The sequence below is a fragment of the Anomaloglossus baeobatrachus genome, chromosome 9, assembly GCF_048569485.1.
Source record: "Anomaloglossus baeobatrachus isolate aAnoBae1 chromosome 9, aAnoBae1.hap1, whole genome shotgun sequence".
Classification (NCBI taxonomy): Eukaryota; Metazoa; Chordata; class Amphibia; order Anura; family Aromobatidae; genus Anomaloglossus; species Anomaloglossus baeobatrachus.
In genome coordinates this window covers 60,153,899-60,174,461 of record NC_134361.1, presented here as the reverse complement: position 1 = coordinate 60,174,461, position 20,563 = coordinate 60,153,899, and the positions used below count along the sequence as shown (strand labels likewise).

The 20,563-nt window shown below is 42.9% G+C and overlaps 1 protein-coding gene across 2 annotated transcripts in view; it reads left to right on the top strand.

The window, feature by feature from the left end:
* Positions 1-20,563, top strand: part of MOSPD1 (motile sperm domain containing 1) — a 108,880-nt gene that overhangs the window by 21,173 nt on the left and 67,144 nt on the right. The window contains exons 1-2 of one of the 2 annotated variants that reach the window (XM_075323740.1): positions 3,359-3,593; positions 9,086-9,120. In XM_075323740.1, the coding sequence (XP_075179855.1) occupies positions 3,547-3,593; positions 9,086-9,120 (82 nt within the window). In that variant the 5' untranslated portion in view covers positions 3,359-3,546. Of the gene's footprint in view, positions 1-3,358; positions 3,594-9,085; positions 9,121-20,563 lie in introns of those variants that run through there. The other variant, XM_075323741.1, reaches the window with a different exon arrangement.

Sequence of the window (20,563 nt, the reverse complement as noted above, 5' to 3'; positions counted from 1 at the left end):
GTGGGTCTTTCCGTCTTAAGTCTGGATTTGAGCAAGTGAAATGCATGCTCAATTGGGTTAAGATCTGGTGATTAACTTGGCCATTGCAGAATGTTCCACTTTTTTGCACTCATGAACTCCTGGGTAGCTTTGGCTGTATGCTTGGGGTCATTGTCCATCTGTACTAAGAAGCGCCGTCCGATCAACTTTGCGGCATTTGGGTGAATCTGGGCTGAAAGTATATCCCGGTACACTTCAGAATTCATCCGGCTACTCTTGTCTGCTGTTATGTCATCAATAAACACAAGTGACCCAGTGCCATTGAAAGCCATGCATGCCCATGCCATCACGTTGCCTCCACCATGTTTTACAGAGGATGTGGTGTGCCTTGGATCATGTGCCGTTCCCTTTCTTCTCCAAACTTTTTTCTTCCCATCATTCTGGTACAGGTTGATCTTTGTCTCATCTGTCCATAGAATACTTTTCCAGAACTGAGCTGGCTTCATGAGGTGTTTTTCAGCAAATTTAACTCTGGCCTGTCTATTTTTGGAATTGATGAATGGTTTGCATCTAGATGTGAACCCTTTGTATTTACTTTCATGGAGTCTTCTCTTTACTGTTGACTTAGAGACAGATACACCTACTTCACTGAGAGTGTTCTGGACTTCAGTTGATGTTGTGAACAGGTTCTTCTTCACCAAAGAAAGTATGCGGCGATCATCCACCACTGTTGTCATCCGTGGACGCCCAGGCCTTTTTGAGTTCCCAAGCTCACCAGTCAATTCCTTTTTTCTCAGAATGTACCCGACTGTTGATTTTGCTACTCCAAGCATGTCTGCTATCTCTCTGATGGATTTTTTCTTTTTTTTCAGCCTCAGGATGTTCTGCTTCACCTCAATTGAGAGTTCCTTAGACCGCATGTTGTCTGGTCACAGCAACAGCTTCCAAATGCAAAACCACACACCTGTAATCAACCCCAGACCTTTTAACTACTTCATTGATTACAGGTTAACGAGGGAGACGCCTTCAGAGTTAATTGCAGCCCTTAGAGTCCCTTGTCCAATTACTTTTGGTCCCTTTAAAAAGAGGAGGCTATGCATTACAGAGCTATGATTCCTAAACCCTTTCTCCGATTTGGATGTGAAAACTCTCATATTGCAGCTGGGAGTGTGCACTTTCAGCCCATATTATATATATAATTGTATTTCTGAACATGTTTTTGTAAACAGCTAAAATAACAAAACTTGTGTCACTGTCCAAATATTTCTGGACCTAAATGTATGTCTCACGGATCCCCATAGACTTTAGTGGCCGGGACTGATCCGCAAAACGGATGAGAATAGGACCTGCTCTGAGTCACATTGACCAGTTTTTAAAACTGATGTGTGTATAGAGTGGCGTAACTAGAGTTCTATAGGCCCCTTTGCAAAATTTGGACTTTCCCTCCCCACATGTTGGTCAGATGTATGTATATATGTATGTATTCATTTAGCCTTCTAAATCTTATAAAGATGTACGAGTTGCTCTCCCCCCATTAGGTAGTAAAGTCCCACATCCTGTTCTAATGTAACCCCTCCTGGGCTCCTTCCTGGTAAATATATCCCCCATCCTGGTATATATATATGCCCCATCTTGGTTTATATGTCCCCCATCCTGGTATATACTGTCCCCCTCTTGGGCCCCTCTGGTATATACTGTCCCTCTCCTAGTATATATGTTCCTCTCCTGGGCTCCTACTGTTGTGTACTGTCCCACTCCTGGTGGTATATGTTGTCCCCCTCCTGGTATATATGTTACTCTCCTGGTATGTACGTTCCCCTCCTAGTATATACCGCCTTCCTCGTGGCATATACTGTCCCCTCCTGGTATTTAAGCTCCTCTCCAGGGACACTCCTGGTATCTACCGTCCCACTCTTGGTATATATGCTCCTCTCCTGGGCCCCTCCTGTGTATATATATATATATATATATATATATATATATATATAAAATATATATAATGCATATACACACATATATATATATATATATATATATATTATTCGTTGTATATACTGCACTCGCCCTCCCCAGCTCCCACCTCTAAAGCCGGTCTTCAGTCGCCGGTAGCTTTCATCGGCGTCTGTGCTATGGCAACTCATGACGTCATTGTCATGCGCCGCCTCAGTCACGGGGACGCCACTGAAAGCTGCCAGCTTCTCGCCTGCAGCGTGTATCGCAGCACAGGGACCCAACGGGTCTCTGCACCGCGATGCATTTTAGCTACATGTGCGCCCTCGGAGGCACATCCAGCTGAAGCTAGGGTCGACAGGCCCCCTGCACCCCTGGTCGCCATCGCGATCCCTGCACCCCTGTGTGCATGGATCAATTAATCGGTATGGCTCAGTGTGCTGTCCGAGGACAATAACAGACATGTCAGACAGATGTGTGAATACCACCTAAGACGCCTCATGTTTAGTCGGGAGAGTCATGTCTGCAAATTGCGGCTGTGACTGTCCCCATGCTCTGATCTACGTAGCGTTCGAATTCAGGAGATGCCTGTGATTTATGTGCACTGGTCTGGTCTGTAAATTGGACCAAAGTAGTGTATGCTGCTATTATTTTCCATACAACCCAATGCCACATATGGAAAATGGTTCATGTGCACTGGCACATTGACTATAATGGGTCCGCGTGTGGTTTGTGGCATATATGGACAGCAGACTGTATAACGTGCTCGTCTGAACAAGCCCCTAAACTCAATGCAGCCCTTCGGTTATGAGTTTCGCTTGAAATTTGTCTTAAAAGGCATTTCTACGAGGGTTTTTTTCCCACTATGGGCACGAAATTGAAAAATTAACCCCCTTATTAGGCAAGTTGGCTGCCATGGCCGTAGGTAAACCGCCACGTGACGTCCTATCACAAAATGCGCCATAACCATTGGAGGATGTGGTCACATGATTACAGGAATCTTCTCGTTTCCATTAGTTATGCTTTAGGAACAGTGAATAAACTAAAAAAAATATTATGTGTATTGGGAAAGAGTAATCCTGCAAAGCGTTATAACCCGGGGCAGCTGAACAGCCATTTCAAGGGGATTATGGAGAAAGGAACATGGCACCATCTGCCGTCTTGTTGTTCTTTCTTCTGGGACAGGACCCCTTTGTTTTCGTGACTCAGGGCGGGCCCCATCTTGCAAGGTCTGCTCCTGAGCCTAAGATTTCACAGACGTCAGCACTGTCTGCAGCCAAGTCAGCTCCATGATTGGCTCGTCAGCCGGAGTCAGGGTGACACTGCTGAGGCAGTGACATTGTAACCCCGGCCCTGACAGACAGCAGCAGCGCCCTGTAAACATGGTCACATGACTAGCCACGTGGAGCCACACCAAGCATGGAGGGGGAGGGCAGGGGAACTGTTGTGCAAGTTACACAGGCTGGGAAAATACACTAGCAAATAGGAGAGAAAAAAAAAAAGAGAGCATAGGGTGGAAAACAAAGAGCCGAGGTGCTGGGAGGTCAAGACGAGACGCAGAATTTCTCCTTCTCCTCATCTGTAATCAGTGGGAAATGTTAAGCAGTATACGCTCGCATGACGTACAGCGCACAGCTTTCACGTAATATGGCGGCACAGGAAAGGTAACGTTTCTTCAACACCTTTCTCTGTAGCGTTCAGATTTGTATTTTCTTGTGTTCGTTTGTAGCATCGTATTAGGTGACCGGGGCTTTTTTTGTTGGGATTTCTTGTGTTTTTTGGTGTGTTATGCAGTGATATTCTTGCTATCAAAAACAGTTGAAGCTCAGAATCCTGACAGACCCTATTTTAGGTCTGAAGGATTCATCAGAATTTCCTTGAATCTCTTAAGGGTTTAAGAACATAATTTGTCATAGTATTACTGTATATAGGGGTATAGGTGATAACTTGCTGATCGGTGGACATCTGACTGCTGGGACCTCACCGATCGGCTGTATTTATAGGAGATAACTTGCTGATCGGTGGACATCTGACTGCTGGGACCTCACCGATCGGCTGTATTTATAGAAGTTAACCTGCTGATTGGTGGATGTCTGACTGCTGGGACCTCACCGATCGGCTGTATTTATAGGAGATAACTTGCTGATCGGTGGATGTCTGACTGCTGGGACCTCACCGATTGGCTGTATTTATAGAAGTTAACCTGCTGATTGGTGGATGTCTGACTGCTGGGACCTCACCGATCGGCTGTATTTATAGGAGTTAACTTGCTGATCGGTGGACGTCTGACTGCTGGGACCTCACCGATCGGCTGTATTTATTGAAGTTAACCTGCTGATCGGTGGATGTCTGACCACTGGTACCTCACCGATCGGCTGAATTTATAGGAGATAACTTGCTGATCGGTGGATGTCTAACTGCTGTGACCTCACCGATCGGCTGTATTTATAGGAGTTAACTTGCTGATCGGTGGATGTCTAACTGCTGAGACCTCACCGATCGGCTGTATTTATAGGAGTTAACTTGCTGATCGGTGGTCATCTGACTGCTGGGACCTCACCGATCGGCTGTATTTATAGGAGTTAACTTGCTGATCGGTGGATGTCTGACTGCTGAGACCTCACCGTTCAGCTGAATTTATAGGAGTTAACTTGCTGATCGGTGGATGTCTAACTGCTGGGACCTCACTGATCGGCTGTATTTATAGGAGATAACTTGTTGATTGGTGGATGTCTGACCGCTGGTACCTCACTCATCAACGGAATTTATAGGAGATAACTTGCTAATCGGTTGATGTCTAAATGCTGAGACCTCTCCCATTGGCTGAATTTATAGGAGTTAATTACTGATCGGAGGATGTCTGACGACAAGGACCTCACTGATCGGCTGTATTTGAGTTAACTAGCAGATTGGTGGATGACTGGCCGCTGGCTTCTCACCAATTGGCAGAATGAATGGGAAATTTTTATCTCCAACAGGGAACTTTTTCTCTCATTGCAAAATTGAGCAGCAGGTGAGACAACTGACGGCCACTCCATTCATTCTCCAAGAGACTTTCTGAACAAGTCAAGTTAAGCATTGTCGGCCCCGTATGGAATGAACAAAGTGATGGCCGGGCATGTGCACTGCCGCTCCATTCTAACAGGGATAACATTTCCCTGCCGGCCGGTGAAGGTCCCAGTGCTTGAACTCCCACCTATCAACGAGTTCTGGGTGAATAGTAACTATTTGTGTTCGGATTATTAGTAACGAATCCCAAAGTTCTATTCCGGTATTCATCACGAATAATGAACCAATGAGGAACCCGAGCATTTTTCTTGCCGTTACGAATACTGGAATAGCACCCGGTATTCGGTAACCATTTATCCGAACACAAATAATTACTATTCGCTAACACTAGTTATCACCTATTCTGTGGGTAGGTCATAACTTTTTTTTTCATAAAGGAGCCCCCTTATCTGGCCACAACCATTAAATAACTTACAGCTGAACGTGTTGGCTTAGCAGACAGCTATCTCTCCTGACTCCCCCATACACACAAGTGCTCCATTTGGTCGAGTTTTGATATGTTTTCTATAGGGACAGAATAGAAAGCTGTTAGACTCCTTTCGCAGTAATTTATCGCCTCTGAAAACTGGAAAATTCGGCATTGAAATTCCTACTGCCTGATTCTTCACTCCCCCACCCAACATCGTCTGTAAGAAGAAGAGTCACAAGGCCCCCATACGTGTCAGATGTGTGCCGATTCAGCGCAGTTCCCTCTGAAGGGTTCTTCCAGGAAAATAAATAATGGAACACTGCAGTAGACGTATTCTGATTTCCAAATACAAAGAGAACTATTGAGAAAGTCTGCTTTCACAACCAACTGGGTACTGACAAGATCATGCCATAAATAAAGCACCATTCTCAGGGTCAACAGGGCCTGGTGGTGTCACTTCTTGATAAGAATTTATTCCTTGTCTAATGGCCAATAAGACCAATCTGCGACCTTATTATTAACTCGGCACTTGAAAAAAAAGAAAACGGGCTCCGACATCTTCCCCATCACTGGATGGAGGATGCAAAGTTTTCCAACATAAATAGATCTGCATTGCTCAGGAACCAAAGGGCCGATTTACACTTCATTGACTGTTAAATTACCTGAGATCGGTTACATGGCAGCGGCCACTTAATAATGTTTATAAAGTGAACTTGTAAGGTCCAATATGCACCCAGAACCACAAGCAGTTCTGGGTGCATATTGCTAGTCCCTGCCTAACCGTCCCTTTATCTAGTAGCATAGATAAAGTGATCTTTAGAAAAAGTTTTTCTAAAGATGCTTTATGATATGCTAATGAGCACACGGACTAGTCGCAAGGGCATTAGTTCTCCTGACTAGTCCTCCCTCTTAGCATGTTAGCACTCCACAGGGGTGTACTAACATGCTATTCAGTGCCCATTGTCCAGCGTCATCGGCACCTGTGTCCGTTGTCATCGCCTCAGTCGCTGGGTTAAGGGTCAGTGCGCATGATCAGAAGTTACCGCACTTCCAGTCATGCACACTATAAAGCTGGGTGTACGCGTCCCGGCTTCAGAGAGGTCTAGTGCGCATGACCGGACGTTCCAGGGACTTTTGATCATGCACACTAAGCTTAAACCCGGTGTCATCGGCGGTGCCAATGCACACAGGTGTGCGTGTCACTGCCGATGACACTGAGCATTAAGTAGCATGTTAGCACACCCCTGTGGGTGTGCTAACATGCTTAGAGGGCGGACTAGTCGGGGGAACTAATGCCCTTTCGACTAGTCCCCGCACTCATTAGCATATCATAAAGGATCTTTATAAATACTTTTTCTATCTTTTTAAGATCTCTTTATGTATGCTGCTGGATGTAAGGATTGTTAGGCAGGGATTAGAAATATGCACCCAGAACTGCTCGTGGTTCTTGGTGCATATTGGCCTTGACAGGTTCCCTTTAAATCGGCGAAAGACATTTACTTGCACACAGAAAGATTGTTAATATGATTGTTCTGTGTGCTTAGACTAGAACACCATGCTATCGGCAGCACAAGAACGATAACATTGAAGCAGATGTACAAATCATTTCACCTGACGAACAAGCATTTTGTTCGTTCCTTGGGTGATTGGCAGTATACTTAGAAAAGAGTTTCTAGGAAAGCTTGTTCTGAGTTACTAACGTGTTTTAATGGGCCCTATGTATCCATAAACCCATAAAAATCTAGGGTGAAAATGTTCATCTTCCTGACATACAGTATTACAATGGACTGTATTATAATGCGCAAGTCCCAGACCCCTAACAGAGAACGCCACTCTTGCAGACCAAAGAGTGTGCGTAATACTGTTGATATTTTAAAGAATAATTGTGATACACAAGAAACAGTTTACAAAGTAATATTCCTGAGTAAAAGAGATTTTTTTGTAGGACACATTTAGAACTCTGCATGTTGGGAATTAATCTGTCTGGAGTAGCGTAATCAAGAGCACTGGCGCAGCACAAGAAAATCTGGGAGATGTGAGTGGGAGTTTAAGTTTATTGAGGATCCTAAGCTTAGATGTTTAGGAGAATTTAAAGCTTTGATAGTTGTATTTTGGAAAACAGTGGTGGATGGAGAAATTAGTTGAATTGTATTGTGTAGTGTATGGACAACCAGTGCAGTGACTGGCACAGGGTGAAGGCATCAGTGTAACAGCTGGACAAATGGATAATTTTAGCAGCCAGAAAGGGGTGTATTCTGGTAATATTTTTGGAGGTACAGGTGACATAAGTGTGCAACTGATATAGCTCAAGAAATAAAGGAAAAATTATAGGTTGAACCTAGAAAGGGTATTCCCTTCTGGTACCCATATGCCATATCCCACCAGTAGGTCCAATGCCTGTCTCCAGAAATGAGCCCTGATGCGTTGTCTGTTATCATTGGAGATGTGGTCAGACTTCCCATGTATCTATAAGGAGTGGATGATGGGGCCCGTTCTCCAGATAGATGCAGGTCTTTTCGGTGATATCGACTTCCTAACTTATGGCATATCTTGTTCCTCAATTGATCCCATCACTTCATCTATACACAGACCATAAAATATCAACGTGTGAACTCACCTTTACTTGATGTCCACTATTCCAATGGAAAACGCGTTGCCATGCAGGTCAGCACAATATAAAACATTGATTGCGGGTTTATCAGCAAGAGCTGCATCAGCATAAGGCTACTTTCACACATCCGGATTTTTGCTCTGCGGCACAATACGGCGTTCTGCAGAAAAACCGCAACCGGCTTTTGTAACGCCGATTGCGGTTTTTTTTGCATTGACTTACATTAGTGCCGCATTGTGCCGTAGGGGCTTGCGTTCGGTCCGGTTTTTGCCGCATGCGGCAGATTTAGCCGATGCGGCGGCCGGATCGAACGTACCCTGCAACGTTTTTTGCTCCGGCAAAAAACACCGCATCGCGCCGCATCCGGCCGCTGCGGCGCATTTTTCAATGCATCCCTATGGAGGCCGGATGCGGCGCGATGCGGAAAAAACCGCATCCGGTCGCCGCATGCGGTATTTTCCACTGCGCATGCTCAGTAGCATGCCGCAACCGGAAAAAACCGGACCGGCCGCATGTAAAAACTTATGCAAAGGATGCGGTGTTTTCACCGCATCCGTTGCATAGTTTTCACAGCCGGATTGAGCCGCAGGGCTCAAACCGGATGTGTGAAAGTAGCCTTAACGGGGAAACAAAAAAAAAAAAAGCCATCAGTTTGCACATTGCCCATTATCCGCTACACAAGACCTTACCTCCAGGGGTCGGAAAGGGAATTAGCAAAAAGATAGCTTAATTTAGTCAGATTTTTCATAGCTAGGAAAAAAATTGAACATGATTTCTCTATTGTATAGTGTCAAGATAGCCAAATCCTGTTACAGGGCCGACATGTTACAGCTACTATGTAAGTGATGGAAAAGAAATGGCTAATTAAGGGATTACAGAATCCAAATTCCTCCGTATGAACCTGGATTGGGTAGGAAGCCTCGGTACACAAGCTTTGCCATGTCTAGTTTTGTCTTTCCTCGGGGTTTTCAGTTTTTCCAAAGAAATAACATAACTCACCAGAATTCTGGAAATATAATGGTACACTACCTGTAATTACAATACATATATTTTTTTATATTTTACAGCCTGAATCATGGAAAGGAACACGGTGTTATCCAAGGTAAGAGACTTTCCATCTCGCTATTTTATGCCTTTACTACTTTACTTTTTTTTTATGTATGTGTTCTTTCTGTGTTCTTCACGGATAGATCATGTTTCCAGTGTAATATATCGTGCTATTCATATGTCCAAGCATTTACTCAGACGATGTGTTTGCAAAAATAAATCACGGAGATATGTCCGTTATTGATAACTCTCAAAAGTCTGTTGGTTTGTTAAAGGGAACCTGTCAGCAGATTTGGGGCCTATAAGCTGTGGAAACCACCAGTGGGCTCTTATATACAGCATTCCAACATGGTGTATATAATAAGATCCCAGGCCACTGTGTAGAACGTACAAATGACTTTATAATACTTACCTAAACGGGCGGTGCGGTGCGGTGCAGACTTGTTGGATGGGTGTCTCTGTTCTCTGGATGCGGCGCCTCCTCTTTCGGCCTTCTTCATCCTCCTTCTTCTGAAGCCGGGGTGCATGACGCGTCCTACGTCATCCACACTAGCAAGCATTGAGGTCCTGCGCAGGCGCACTATAATACTTTGATCTGCTGTGTGCAGGACCTCAATGCTGGCGCGTGTGCATGACCTAGGACGCATCATGCACCCTGGCTTCAGAAGAAGGAGGACGAAGATGGCTGAAAAAGGAGGCGCTGCACCCAGAGAACGGAGACACCCATCCGACCCATCTGCACCATACCGACCGTTTAGGTAACTATTATAAAGCCATTTTTACGTTATACACAGCGGCCTGGGCTCTTATATACAGCATGTTACAATGCTGTATATAAGAGCCCACTGGTGGTGGCCACAGCTTATAGTCACCAAATCTAGTGACAGGTTCCCTTTAACTGTAGAGATAGCATGAGGATTTCATCCATTTGCAACCTGTTCATTCTTAACATTGCAGTGGATAGAAGTTTGCAATTTTTTTTTCCAATAAAGAAAATATCATGTTCACACTGACGGTTAAAAACAAGTCTGTTTTCTAGCAGAAACTGCTTCAGGAATTTCTTCTTCTTTGGGGAGTTTTTGAGCCTTCCGAAGCCTTGCCTACAGCGATTTTGAAGACATTTTCAAGCACTTTTGCAGAGTTTTTTTTATCATGATGAGTTTCCTTTTCAGCCTTTCTTTTGGACAGTGCCTAATTTGGAGCATTTTCCGCCAGGAGCCGCTTCAAAGAAGTGATATACTCTTTTTTTTTTTTTCAAACTAGCCATTTTTGAAAACCTGAAGCATTTAAAAACTGGTCGGCCCGCTCCAAAATCTGTCTGCAAAAACACTGAAAAGAATGAACATATGCATTTCTATGTATAAACAACCAAGGCATTGTGCTCACGCTGCGTTTTTTGGTGCAGATTGTTGCCCAAAACTGCATGTCTTTCCTTCTCCCAGTAAAATCTATGATAGTTCAGAAATTCTGTGCTCACGTTACTTTTTTTTCCTTGCAATTTTGGGTGCAGAAAAGGAAGCAGTGTGACAATTCTTTGTGTTTGTGCTGCATTTTTTAGACCTTCCAGCCATTGAATACATAAAAAATCTGCATGGCACTAAAACGCGCCAAAAACACATGCATTTTTTTATTGCGTTTTTCGGTCACAAGATGTGTTTTTCAGCTACAAGGTGCAGTTTTTAGGTGGACAAATTTTCCGCAGTGTGCACACATACCCTTATGGTTCAAATGTTCAGTCTTCTGTGCATTTTTTTACCGCTACAGCTTTCCAAAAACGCCAACAGTTTAAAAGAATTGAGCAGGTCATTCTCCAGGTGATTTTAGCTCAGAAGACGCTCTGTATTTTATCATTGAAGTCATTTTGAAGGCTCAAAAGATGTCTAAGGCCAAAGTCACACTTGTGAGAGACTCATGCAAGTCTTGCATCACATCACCCGACATGGCCTGCAGCTCACCGGACAGGAGCGTCTCAGCTGCATAGAAATACATGCAGCCGACCCCGCTCCTGTCAGGAGAGTGTGGCCACGCCGAGTGATGCGATGTGAGACTCGCGCCAGTCTCTCGCAAGTGTGACTCCAGCCTTAGGCTGTATGCGCACGTTGCGTCATGTCCCTGCAGAAATTTCTGCAGGGATTTGACAGCACATGTGCACTTCGAATTGGTGCAGAAACACTGCATAATGAATGCACTGTTTCTGCAGAAAAAAAGCCGATTTCATGCGCTTTGGATGCAGCCTCTCCCATAGACAGAGCGGGACCTGCTTCCAAAGCGCACGGAATAAGTGACATGTTGCTTTTTAGAACGCAGCGATTTGGAGCAAAATTTTGGCATCCAAATCCCTGCGCTCTCAAACGCAACATGCGCAGAGATTATGAACAAGTAGTTTATTCATTATGAAATGTAGTTTTTTTTTTTTTTTTAAAAAGACATAGGAAGGAAAAGCTAGTAATATAGAAGACACAAAATCAGGGGAGAAGCGATAAAATAAAAAACGCCAGCAGTCAAAAGCATAAAAAAAAACCCACTCTGGAAATGACCAAAAAAGACACTTCAGAAAAAAAACCCCACTTGTTTCCTGAAGCATCTTCCTCTTGAAAAACTCTGCAGATTCATCCTACTGAGAAATACATGCACCTAATGTAAAGGTTTTATCTCCATTCAAATGAACAGGAGGATTCTTTTGAGTGTTTTGTGAGCGCTTTTTCTGTTGTTTTTAGTAGCTGAGGAGCTCAAGAAAGCTCCAGAAAAAGATGCAGTGTGAACATACCATGGTGATAAAAACGAACACTGATCAAACAAATTTGATCCAAAATGCTGATGAAAATTGATTGTATTTTTTTTCTTTCACATACATGAAAAAAATAGAAGTCTGAATGAGGTCTAAGGGCGGCTTTGCACGTTGCGACATTGCACGTGCGATGTCGATGGGGTCAAATCGAAAGTGACGCACATCCGGCGTCGCAGTCGATATCGCAACGTGTAAAACCTTTTTGATACGGTGAACGAGCGCAAAAGCGTCGTTATCGTATCATCGCTGCAGCCTCTGACATTTCCATAATGCCGATGGTGCGACAGGTATGATGTTGTTCCTCGCTCCTGCGGCAGCACACATCGCTGTGTATGAAGCCGCAGGAGCGAGGAACATCACCTTACCTGCGTCCCGGCTGCAATGAGAAGGACGGAGGTGGGCGGGATGTTTACATCCTGCTCATCTCCGCCCCTCCGCTTCAATTGGCCGCCTGCCGTGTGACGTCGCTGTGACGCCGCATGACCCGCCTCCCTAAGGAAGGAGGCGGGTCGCCGGCCAGAGGGACATCGCACGGCAGGTATGTGCGTGTGAAGCTGCCGTAGCGATAATAATCGCTACGGCAGCTTTCACTAGATATCGCACGTGCGACGGGGGCGGGACTATCGCTGCAGCATCAGTAACACATTGTTACCGATGTCGCAACGTGCAAAGCCCGCCTAAGTGTGGGTCCACATAGTGCTGATAGCTGCATGTGGCCAACCCCCCCCCCATTGGGGAATCCAATGGCCGCATGGTTTTGCAACAAAATCATGATGCCCTAGGCCACTGTGGGTGGGCAGAGTTAGGGTATGATCGCACTTTGCATTTCCACCTACGTTTCAGCTGCTTTTTAGGACCGTTTTGAACTGCACCTTTTCATGCCAAAAGGCATGCATTTTGATTTTCCAGCAAAGTCTATGGTAAATGTTGATTTTCAGACCGCACTTTGCGTTTATAAACGCTGCGTTTAATTTGCATATTTTGTGGCAAAAACCATGCGTTCAAAGAAGCAGCATGTCAGTTGTTTTTGCCATTTCTGCAGCGTTTTGCTAACATTGAAGTCAATGAGAAGTGTCAAAAAGCAACAAACATCAAAATTCCAGCGTTTTACCTGCTTTTTAGGTGCAGAAACACTGAGTTTTTGACTGCAAAAACGCATGCTTTTCTGACATTAAAATAATGGAAAAATATGTCCCTTTAGACACACACACACATAGTCCGACAATTAAATTATTGAAAATTATGATTTTATTGCTATTTTAGCAAGAAATATATTACCGCCATAATTTCATGAAATATAACTATTTTCTTTAATAATTAAAAAATTATATATGTTTTGCTTTTTTTTCTTATTTTTCATTCTGTTTGACTATTTAATCTTTATTTAGCAGTGTCTTGATGTTCAAAACGCATCTGTCAAAACGCAAGGGGAAAAAAGCATGTAAAAAGCTCTGAAAACGCATCTAAGACGCGGTAAATACGCATGTGTTTTCAGCGCTAAATTTCTGAAAAAGGCCACTTTGGTCAAATCAATTAAGCACAAAACGTGCGTTTAAAACTGCAAGTAGGTGAACACAAAGTGCGGTCGCCTTACAGCTGCATACGTGGTCTTGTGTAGTCTCACTTGTGGGAGATCACAGCTCTTGTGAATTATAGTTTGCCTCCTTAAAGGGGTTTTTCACTACTTTTACATTGATGGCCTATCCTTAGGATAGGTCATCAATGTCTGATTGGCTGGGGTCCGACACCCTGCACTCCTGCTGATCAGCTGTTCTGGGTCCCGGCAGCAGCAGGCAACCGGAAATGCTCAGTTCCGGAGCTGCTCAGTCTTCTGATAGTGGTTGCGGCCTGGTACTGTACATTCGCCTCCTATTGATCTGAATAGGAGGCAGATGTGCAGTACCCACCCTTGGCCACTATCAGAAGACGGAGCAGCTATGGAACTGAGCATTTCTGTCTGCCGGCGGTGGAACTGAGAACAGCTGATCAGCGGAAGTGTGCGGTGTTGGACCTCGGTCGATCAGGCAATGATGACCTATCCTAAGGATAGGCCATCAATGTAAAAGTAGTGGACATCCCCTTTAATTAAATGTCCACACTGCATCTTTTTCATAGTTTCATAGTTTTTAAGGTTGAAGGGAGACTCTAAGTCCATCTAGTTCAACCCGTAGCCTAACATGTTGATCCAGAGGAAGGCAAAAAACCCCCATTGTGTCAAATAAGCTCCAATGGGGAAAAAAATTCCTTCCTGACTCCACATCCGGCAATCAGACTAGTTCCCTGGATCAACACCCTGTCATAAAATCTAATATACATAACTGGTAATATTATATTTTTCAAGAAAGGCGTTCAGGCTCTGCTTAAATGTTAGTAGTGAATCACTCATTACAACATCATGCGGCAGAGAGTTCCATAGTCTCACTGCTCGTACAGTAAAGAATCCTCGTCTGTGATTATGATTAAACCTTCTTTCCTCAAGACGTAGCGGATGCCCCCGTGTTCCAGTCGCAGGCCTAGGTGTAAAAAGATCTTTGGAAAGGTCTCTGTACTGTCCCCTCGTATGTTTATACATTGTGATTAGATCCCCCCTAAGCCTTTGTTTTTCCAAACTAAATAACCCCAAGTTTAATAACCTGTCTTGGTATTGCAGCCCACCCATTCCTCTAATAATCTAGGTCGCTCTTCTATCTACCTGTAAGATTATGCTATTTATAACCTTCTATACTTTTGCTATCAAGAAAAGCATCCATTCCTCTCTTAAATTCATTAAGTGAGTTGGCCATCACCACTTCCTCAGGAAGAGAGTTCCAGAGCCTCACTGCTCTTACCGTGAAGAACCCTCTTCTATGCTGATGTAGGAATTTTCTTTCCTCCAATCGAAGAGAATGCCCCCTTGTTCTTGTCATAGTCCTTGGTATAAACAGATCATGGGAGAGATCTCTATATGGCCCTCTGATATATTTGTACATATTTATTAGGTCTCCCCTAAGTCTTCTCTTTTCTAGAGTAAATAGACCTAATTTTGATAACCTTTCCATGTATTGTAATGCACCCACTCCATTTATTATTTTAGTAGCCCGCCTCTGAACCCTTTCAAGTTCAGTAATGTCTTTCTTGAGCACCGGCGCCCAAAATTGCACACAATACTCCAAGTGTGGTCTGACGAGTGATTTGTACAGAGGGAGAATGATGTTTTCATCTCGTGCCCCCAGACCTCTTCTAATGCATCCCATCACCCTATTTGCTTTGGTGGCTGCTGCCTGACACTGGGCACTCCAATTTAGATTCTTATTGACTAAGATGCCTAAGTCTTTTTCCATGTCTGATTTCCCCAGCAGTTTCCCATTTAGTAAGTAATCGTAGCATCTGTTTCTCCTTCCCATGTGCATAACCTTACACTTATCTGTGTTAAACCTCATTTGCAATTTTTCAGCCCAATTCTCCAATTTACTCAAATCCATCTGTAGTTGCAAACTGTCCTCCTTTGTGTTAACTACCTTACATAGTTTTGTATCATCTGCAAATACTGATATTTTACTCTGTAAACCATCCACCAGATCATTAATAAATATATTAAATAGTAGGGGGCCCAATACAGACCCCTGTGGCACCCCACTAGTAACCGTGGCCCAATCTGAGTATGCGCCATTAATAACCACTCTTTGTTTTCTATCACTAAGCCGGCTACCTACCCATCTACACACATTTTCCCCGAGCCCAAGCTTTCTCATTTTACTTAGCAGTCTTTTATGTGGGACAGTGTCAAATGCTTTACCGACAGACAGATTTCACTTGGAATCTACCTAAAATAGAGCTGCAAAACCGCTGCAAGAAGAACATAGTGCACAGTAATGTCAAAACAACTTGCTGTGTGTTTGTTCCGCCTTATGTCACTTCGGAAACCTTGAAATGTTTAAAAGAAGTAATGTGTTCATTTTTTGGGCACTTCGTTTTGCAGCCACCTTAAAGTATAAACCAAAGATTCCTTTGGCAGCACTGCTTCACAATAAAGCAGCATCGCCTAGAAAAGTGGTTGTGTGCACAAGCCCTTATAAATTTTTGTGAACTACTTAGATGAATGATAATTGCACTCAAGCGCTGCGGAATATGTTGGCGCTATAGAAATGAAACTTTATTATTATTATTATTATTATTATAGTTTTGTATATGTGTTGTATACCCCTAGTTCCAACATATTGTTACAGATATGTACAGAGAATCGGGTAGGGAACAGCCGTTTTCCGATCAGTGTTTTTATTCTTGTGGTATCTGTTGCCAGTTTTTGCTCCAAATTCTTCAAGATGGCACATGTGTTTCCTGAATTTTGCACAACAATTTTTGTTATTTTTTATAGCAAAAAAAAAGTCACATCTTTTACAAAATGTCCCAAAATTTGCACAAAAGAAACCTCGCATGCAGAAAAAAAATCACTTCCGGAGGACTTGAATCTATTTGAGACAAAAAATGTTTTTTAAAAAGTAATATTTGATAAATCAGGTCAAATATCTTTATGATGATAATGTATGTATAGCGTTGTGGAATATAATGAGGTTATATATTCGAATACAATAGATAAATCATTCTAAAAATCAGAAAGCTGAAACTAAAGAAACACTTTTGTATCGTTTATTCAGAATTCGCCTGAGAAACCTTCTTCTGCAAAAACCCCTAACAAAGCCAGAAAAAGGGGGAGATGTTTTTCGATGCTTTCTGCCCAGAACCCCTGACATTAGCCACTGTTTTCTGCTTTTGAGCAATCAGTTTGACAATACATTACGGTACATAGTTGCCCATTCCTCTACATGGGCACCATGAAACACTAGAGCGACTTCTGCAAGAGACGACGGCCACCACAGCCCAGCAAAAATAATGGGCCGCCATTAACAAATATGTTCCAGCTTCATTGCTTAGACCTATTGTTTGGCTGAGAACAAATGGAGGAATAGCCAGCACTTTCCTTCACCTTCTTATTTTTTTGTAAAAGCCTTCTGGCATATATGAAGAAACACTCTTGAAAGCTTACTTACGTCTTTTAAACCAGAGAAGTCTCTTGATCAAAGCCTAATTAAGAGCTAATACAGCTGAATAGACAGAGTAAGTGCTAAGAAGCATTTATTCTTTTATAGCCAGTGTCATTTACGGTACAGGTAGGAACATTTTTTCATGTTTTTTTATGCTGACCCAAGAGTGGATCCTAACACTTGTGGCTAAAGAGGCTACAGAACTGGACCAATTTTTTTTTTTCATTTTTTTCCCGGTAAACTTCTATTGCAATGTTCCTGCACTAAAATAAAAAAAAGCTGTATCAAATTTGCATTAAAATGCATTAACAAAAGGGTAAACATGAAAAAAGCAACTGTCACCCTAGGTATGAGGAAGTACCATGCGTACGGCGACAGGAAAAGGATGGGAAACCCTGTGAATAGGGAAGGGGGAGATGGTGATCCCTAACCAAGCCTACCACAGACCCCGACCACCCTATATAGGTTCCACACCTAAGCGCCAAGCAGGATACCTGACCCTGGCTGACCCTGAGCTGGGCCCTAGGAAAGAAACGCATGGGATGGGCGCTTAATCAACCCCACTAAGTTTTAAAGAACACACAGGGGAAAGTATACAAACAACCTATCCGCAGGATGACTCTGGGAGAGGTATAGCAACAAACAACAATGTTTCTTCACATGACTACATGCTGATTGCTTACATCCAAGACCTGTATAGGGATATAACTATCATCAGCAAGCACTAAGGGGAAATGTGGGTATTTAAGGACACAAGGGAAAGTGATGACGATTAACAGCTGAAAGGAGAGGATATCCTCAGGGTCCTAAAAGAAGAGGGATTAACACCAAGCAGAGAAGATACATAGAATACCCTTTACACCACAGCAGGAAGAATAGATTGTCAGGGAGCAGTTTGTGTGTCCAAATGCTGCGACCTTCTACAGCCGGACACCACAGGACTGTCTGTCAACCATGACAAGTCCATGACAGCAACAAGGTTGCTGCTGCCTTATCAAACTACTAGTTTTGTCAATCCAGTTTCCAGCTGCAGTGCCCAAACCTCCTGCCGTTCGCCTTCCATTACCAGAGGGTTCCTTGATGACCTAAGCAAGGATCAGTTTGGGCTTCACCACCATAACACAGATACCAAATCTCTGCAGCAGTATGGCCGTCTTATAACAGCCTAAAGAGGCATTGGTAAATATATATATATATATATATATATATATATATATATATATATATATATATATATATATATATATATATATATATATATATAAATATATATATATATATACACCCTACCACTATATACTGCTATAATATATCATAAATGGACAAGCTATTTATTGATTCACACGAACATTCAGATAAAATAAGACACATTCATCATTTCTTCTTTTATGGGGGGACAGAAAACTGGCATTAAAAAGGAAAAAGATTGAGTAGAAGATAAACTGCATTTCCTGTCAGCGGTCACTAAATAATGTACAAGCCGGCGGTCTCCTACCTCATACATTGCGCCAGTGTCAGGCCTGTATTCTACGTATAGGTCATCAGTTATTTAGTCCCTGACAACCCCTTTAGGCCACATGCACACTCTGAGTTTTTGTAGAGGTTTTTACCTCAGTATTTGTACCCAAAACCAGGAGTGGAACAATCAGAGGAAAAGAATAAATAAACACATCACCATATCTGTATTTATCACCCACTACTGTTTGTCTTACAAATACTGAGATAAAAAAACCCCTCACCAAATACTCAACTTGTGCATGTGGCCTAAGAGGCAGGTGACAGCTTAATAAGGCCACGTTCACACATTGAGTATTTGGTGAGTTTTTTACCTCAGTATTTGTAGCCAAAACCAGGAGTGGGTAAGAATTACAGAAGTGGTGCCCGTGCTTCTTATACTCTTCTGATTGTTTTACTCCTGATTTTGGCTACAAATACTGAGGTAAAAAAAACTCACCAAATACTCGTGTGCACGCAACCTTAAGGGCCTATCTTGTTTTTTCCTCTATGTTAGGGTTTTTAAAGTCCATTATGTGTTAGCAATTTACTTATTTTACGTCCTCGAATTGCTCTTCGAGGTTATGTTCACACAGAGTTTGTTGAGGACTTTCTCTGTGTGGCTCCAAACTAGGCACGCTCAGATGAAACTGCTGCAAAAATTGATGTAGGGAAAAAAATATTATAAAACACTTGAAACCGCTTAAGGAAAATATAAAACTCCTCCAAAAGCTCCTGAAAGAACAGCATTCCCAGAACATTTTTTTCGTGAAAAACTCTTTGAAGGAAATGCCAGTCTTGATGAATCGGCGTCATAATGTCTTCCTTATTCACACGCTATATACCGTTTGCAGAATTATTAGGCAAGTTGTATTTTAGAGGATTTTTTTTTTATTATTGATTAACAACTATGTTCTCAATCAACGCAAAAGACTCATAAATATCAAAGCTTAATATTTTTGGAAGTTGGAGTGGTTTTTTTTTATATTTGGCTATCTTAGGAGGATATGTGTTCGTGCAGGTAACTATTACTGTGCAGAATTATTAGGCAACTTAATAAAAACCAAATATATTCCCATCTCATTTGTTTATTTTCACCAGGTAAACCAATATAACTGTACAAAATTTAGAAATAAACATTTCTGACATGCAAAAACAAAACCCCAAAAAATTAGTGACCAATATAGCCACCTTTCTTTATGATGACACTCAGCAGCCTACCATCCATAGATTCTGTCGAATGCTTGATCTGTTTACGATCAACATTGCGTGCAGCAGCCACCACAGCCTCCAGACACTGTTCAGAGAGGTGTACTGTTTTTCCTCCCTGTAGATCTCACACTTTATGAGGGACCACAGGTTCTCTATATGGTTCAGATCAGGTGAACAAGAGGGCCATGTCATTATTTTTTCATCTTTTAGACCTTTACTGGCCAGTCACGCTGTGGAGTAGTTGGATGCATGTGAGGGAGTATTGTCCTGCATGAAAATCATGTTTTTCTTGAACGGTACCGACTTCTTCCTGTACCACTGCTTGAAGACGTTGTCTTCCAGAAACTGGCAGTAGGTCTGGGAGTTGAGCTTCACTCCATCCTCAACCCGGAAAGGTCCCACAAGTTCATCTCTTTGATACCAGCCCATACCAGTACCCCACCTCCACCTTGCTGGCATCTGAGTAGGAGTGGAGCTCTCTGCCCTTTACTGATCCAGCCTCTGGCCCACCCATCTGGCCCATCAAGAGTCACTCTCATTTCATCAGTCCATAAAACCTTTGAAAAATCAGTCTTAAGATATTTCTTGGCCAAGTCTTGACGTTTTATCTTATGTTTCTTGTTCAGAGGTGGTGGTTTTTCAGCCTTCCTTACCTTGGCCATGTCCCTCAGTATGGCACACCTTGTGCTTTTTGATACTCCAGTAACGTTGCAGCTCTGAAATATGGCCAAACTGGTGGCAAATGGCATCTTGGCAGCTTCACGCTTGATTTTCCTCAATTCATGGGCAGTTATTTTGCACCCTTTTTGCCCAACACGCTTCTTGCGACCCTGTTGGCTATTTGCCATAAGATGCTTGATTGTTCGGTGATCATGCTTCAAAAGTTTGGCAATTTCAAGACTGCTGCATTTCTTTGCAAGACATCTCACAATTTTGGACTTTTCAGAGCCCGTCAAATCTCTCTTCTGACCCATTTTGCCAAA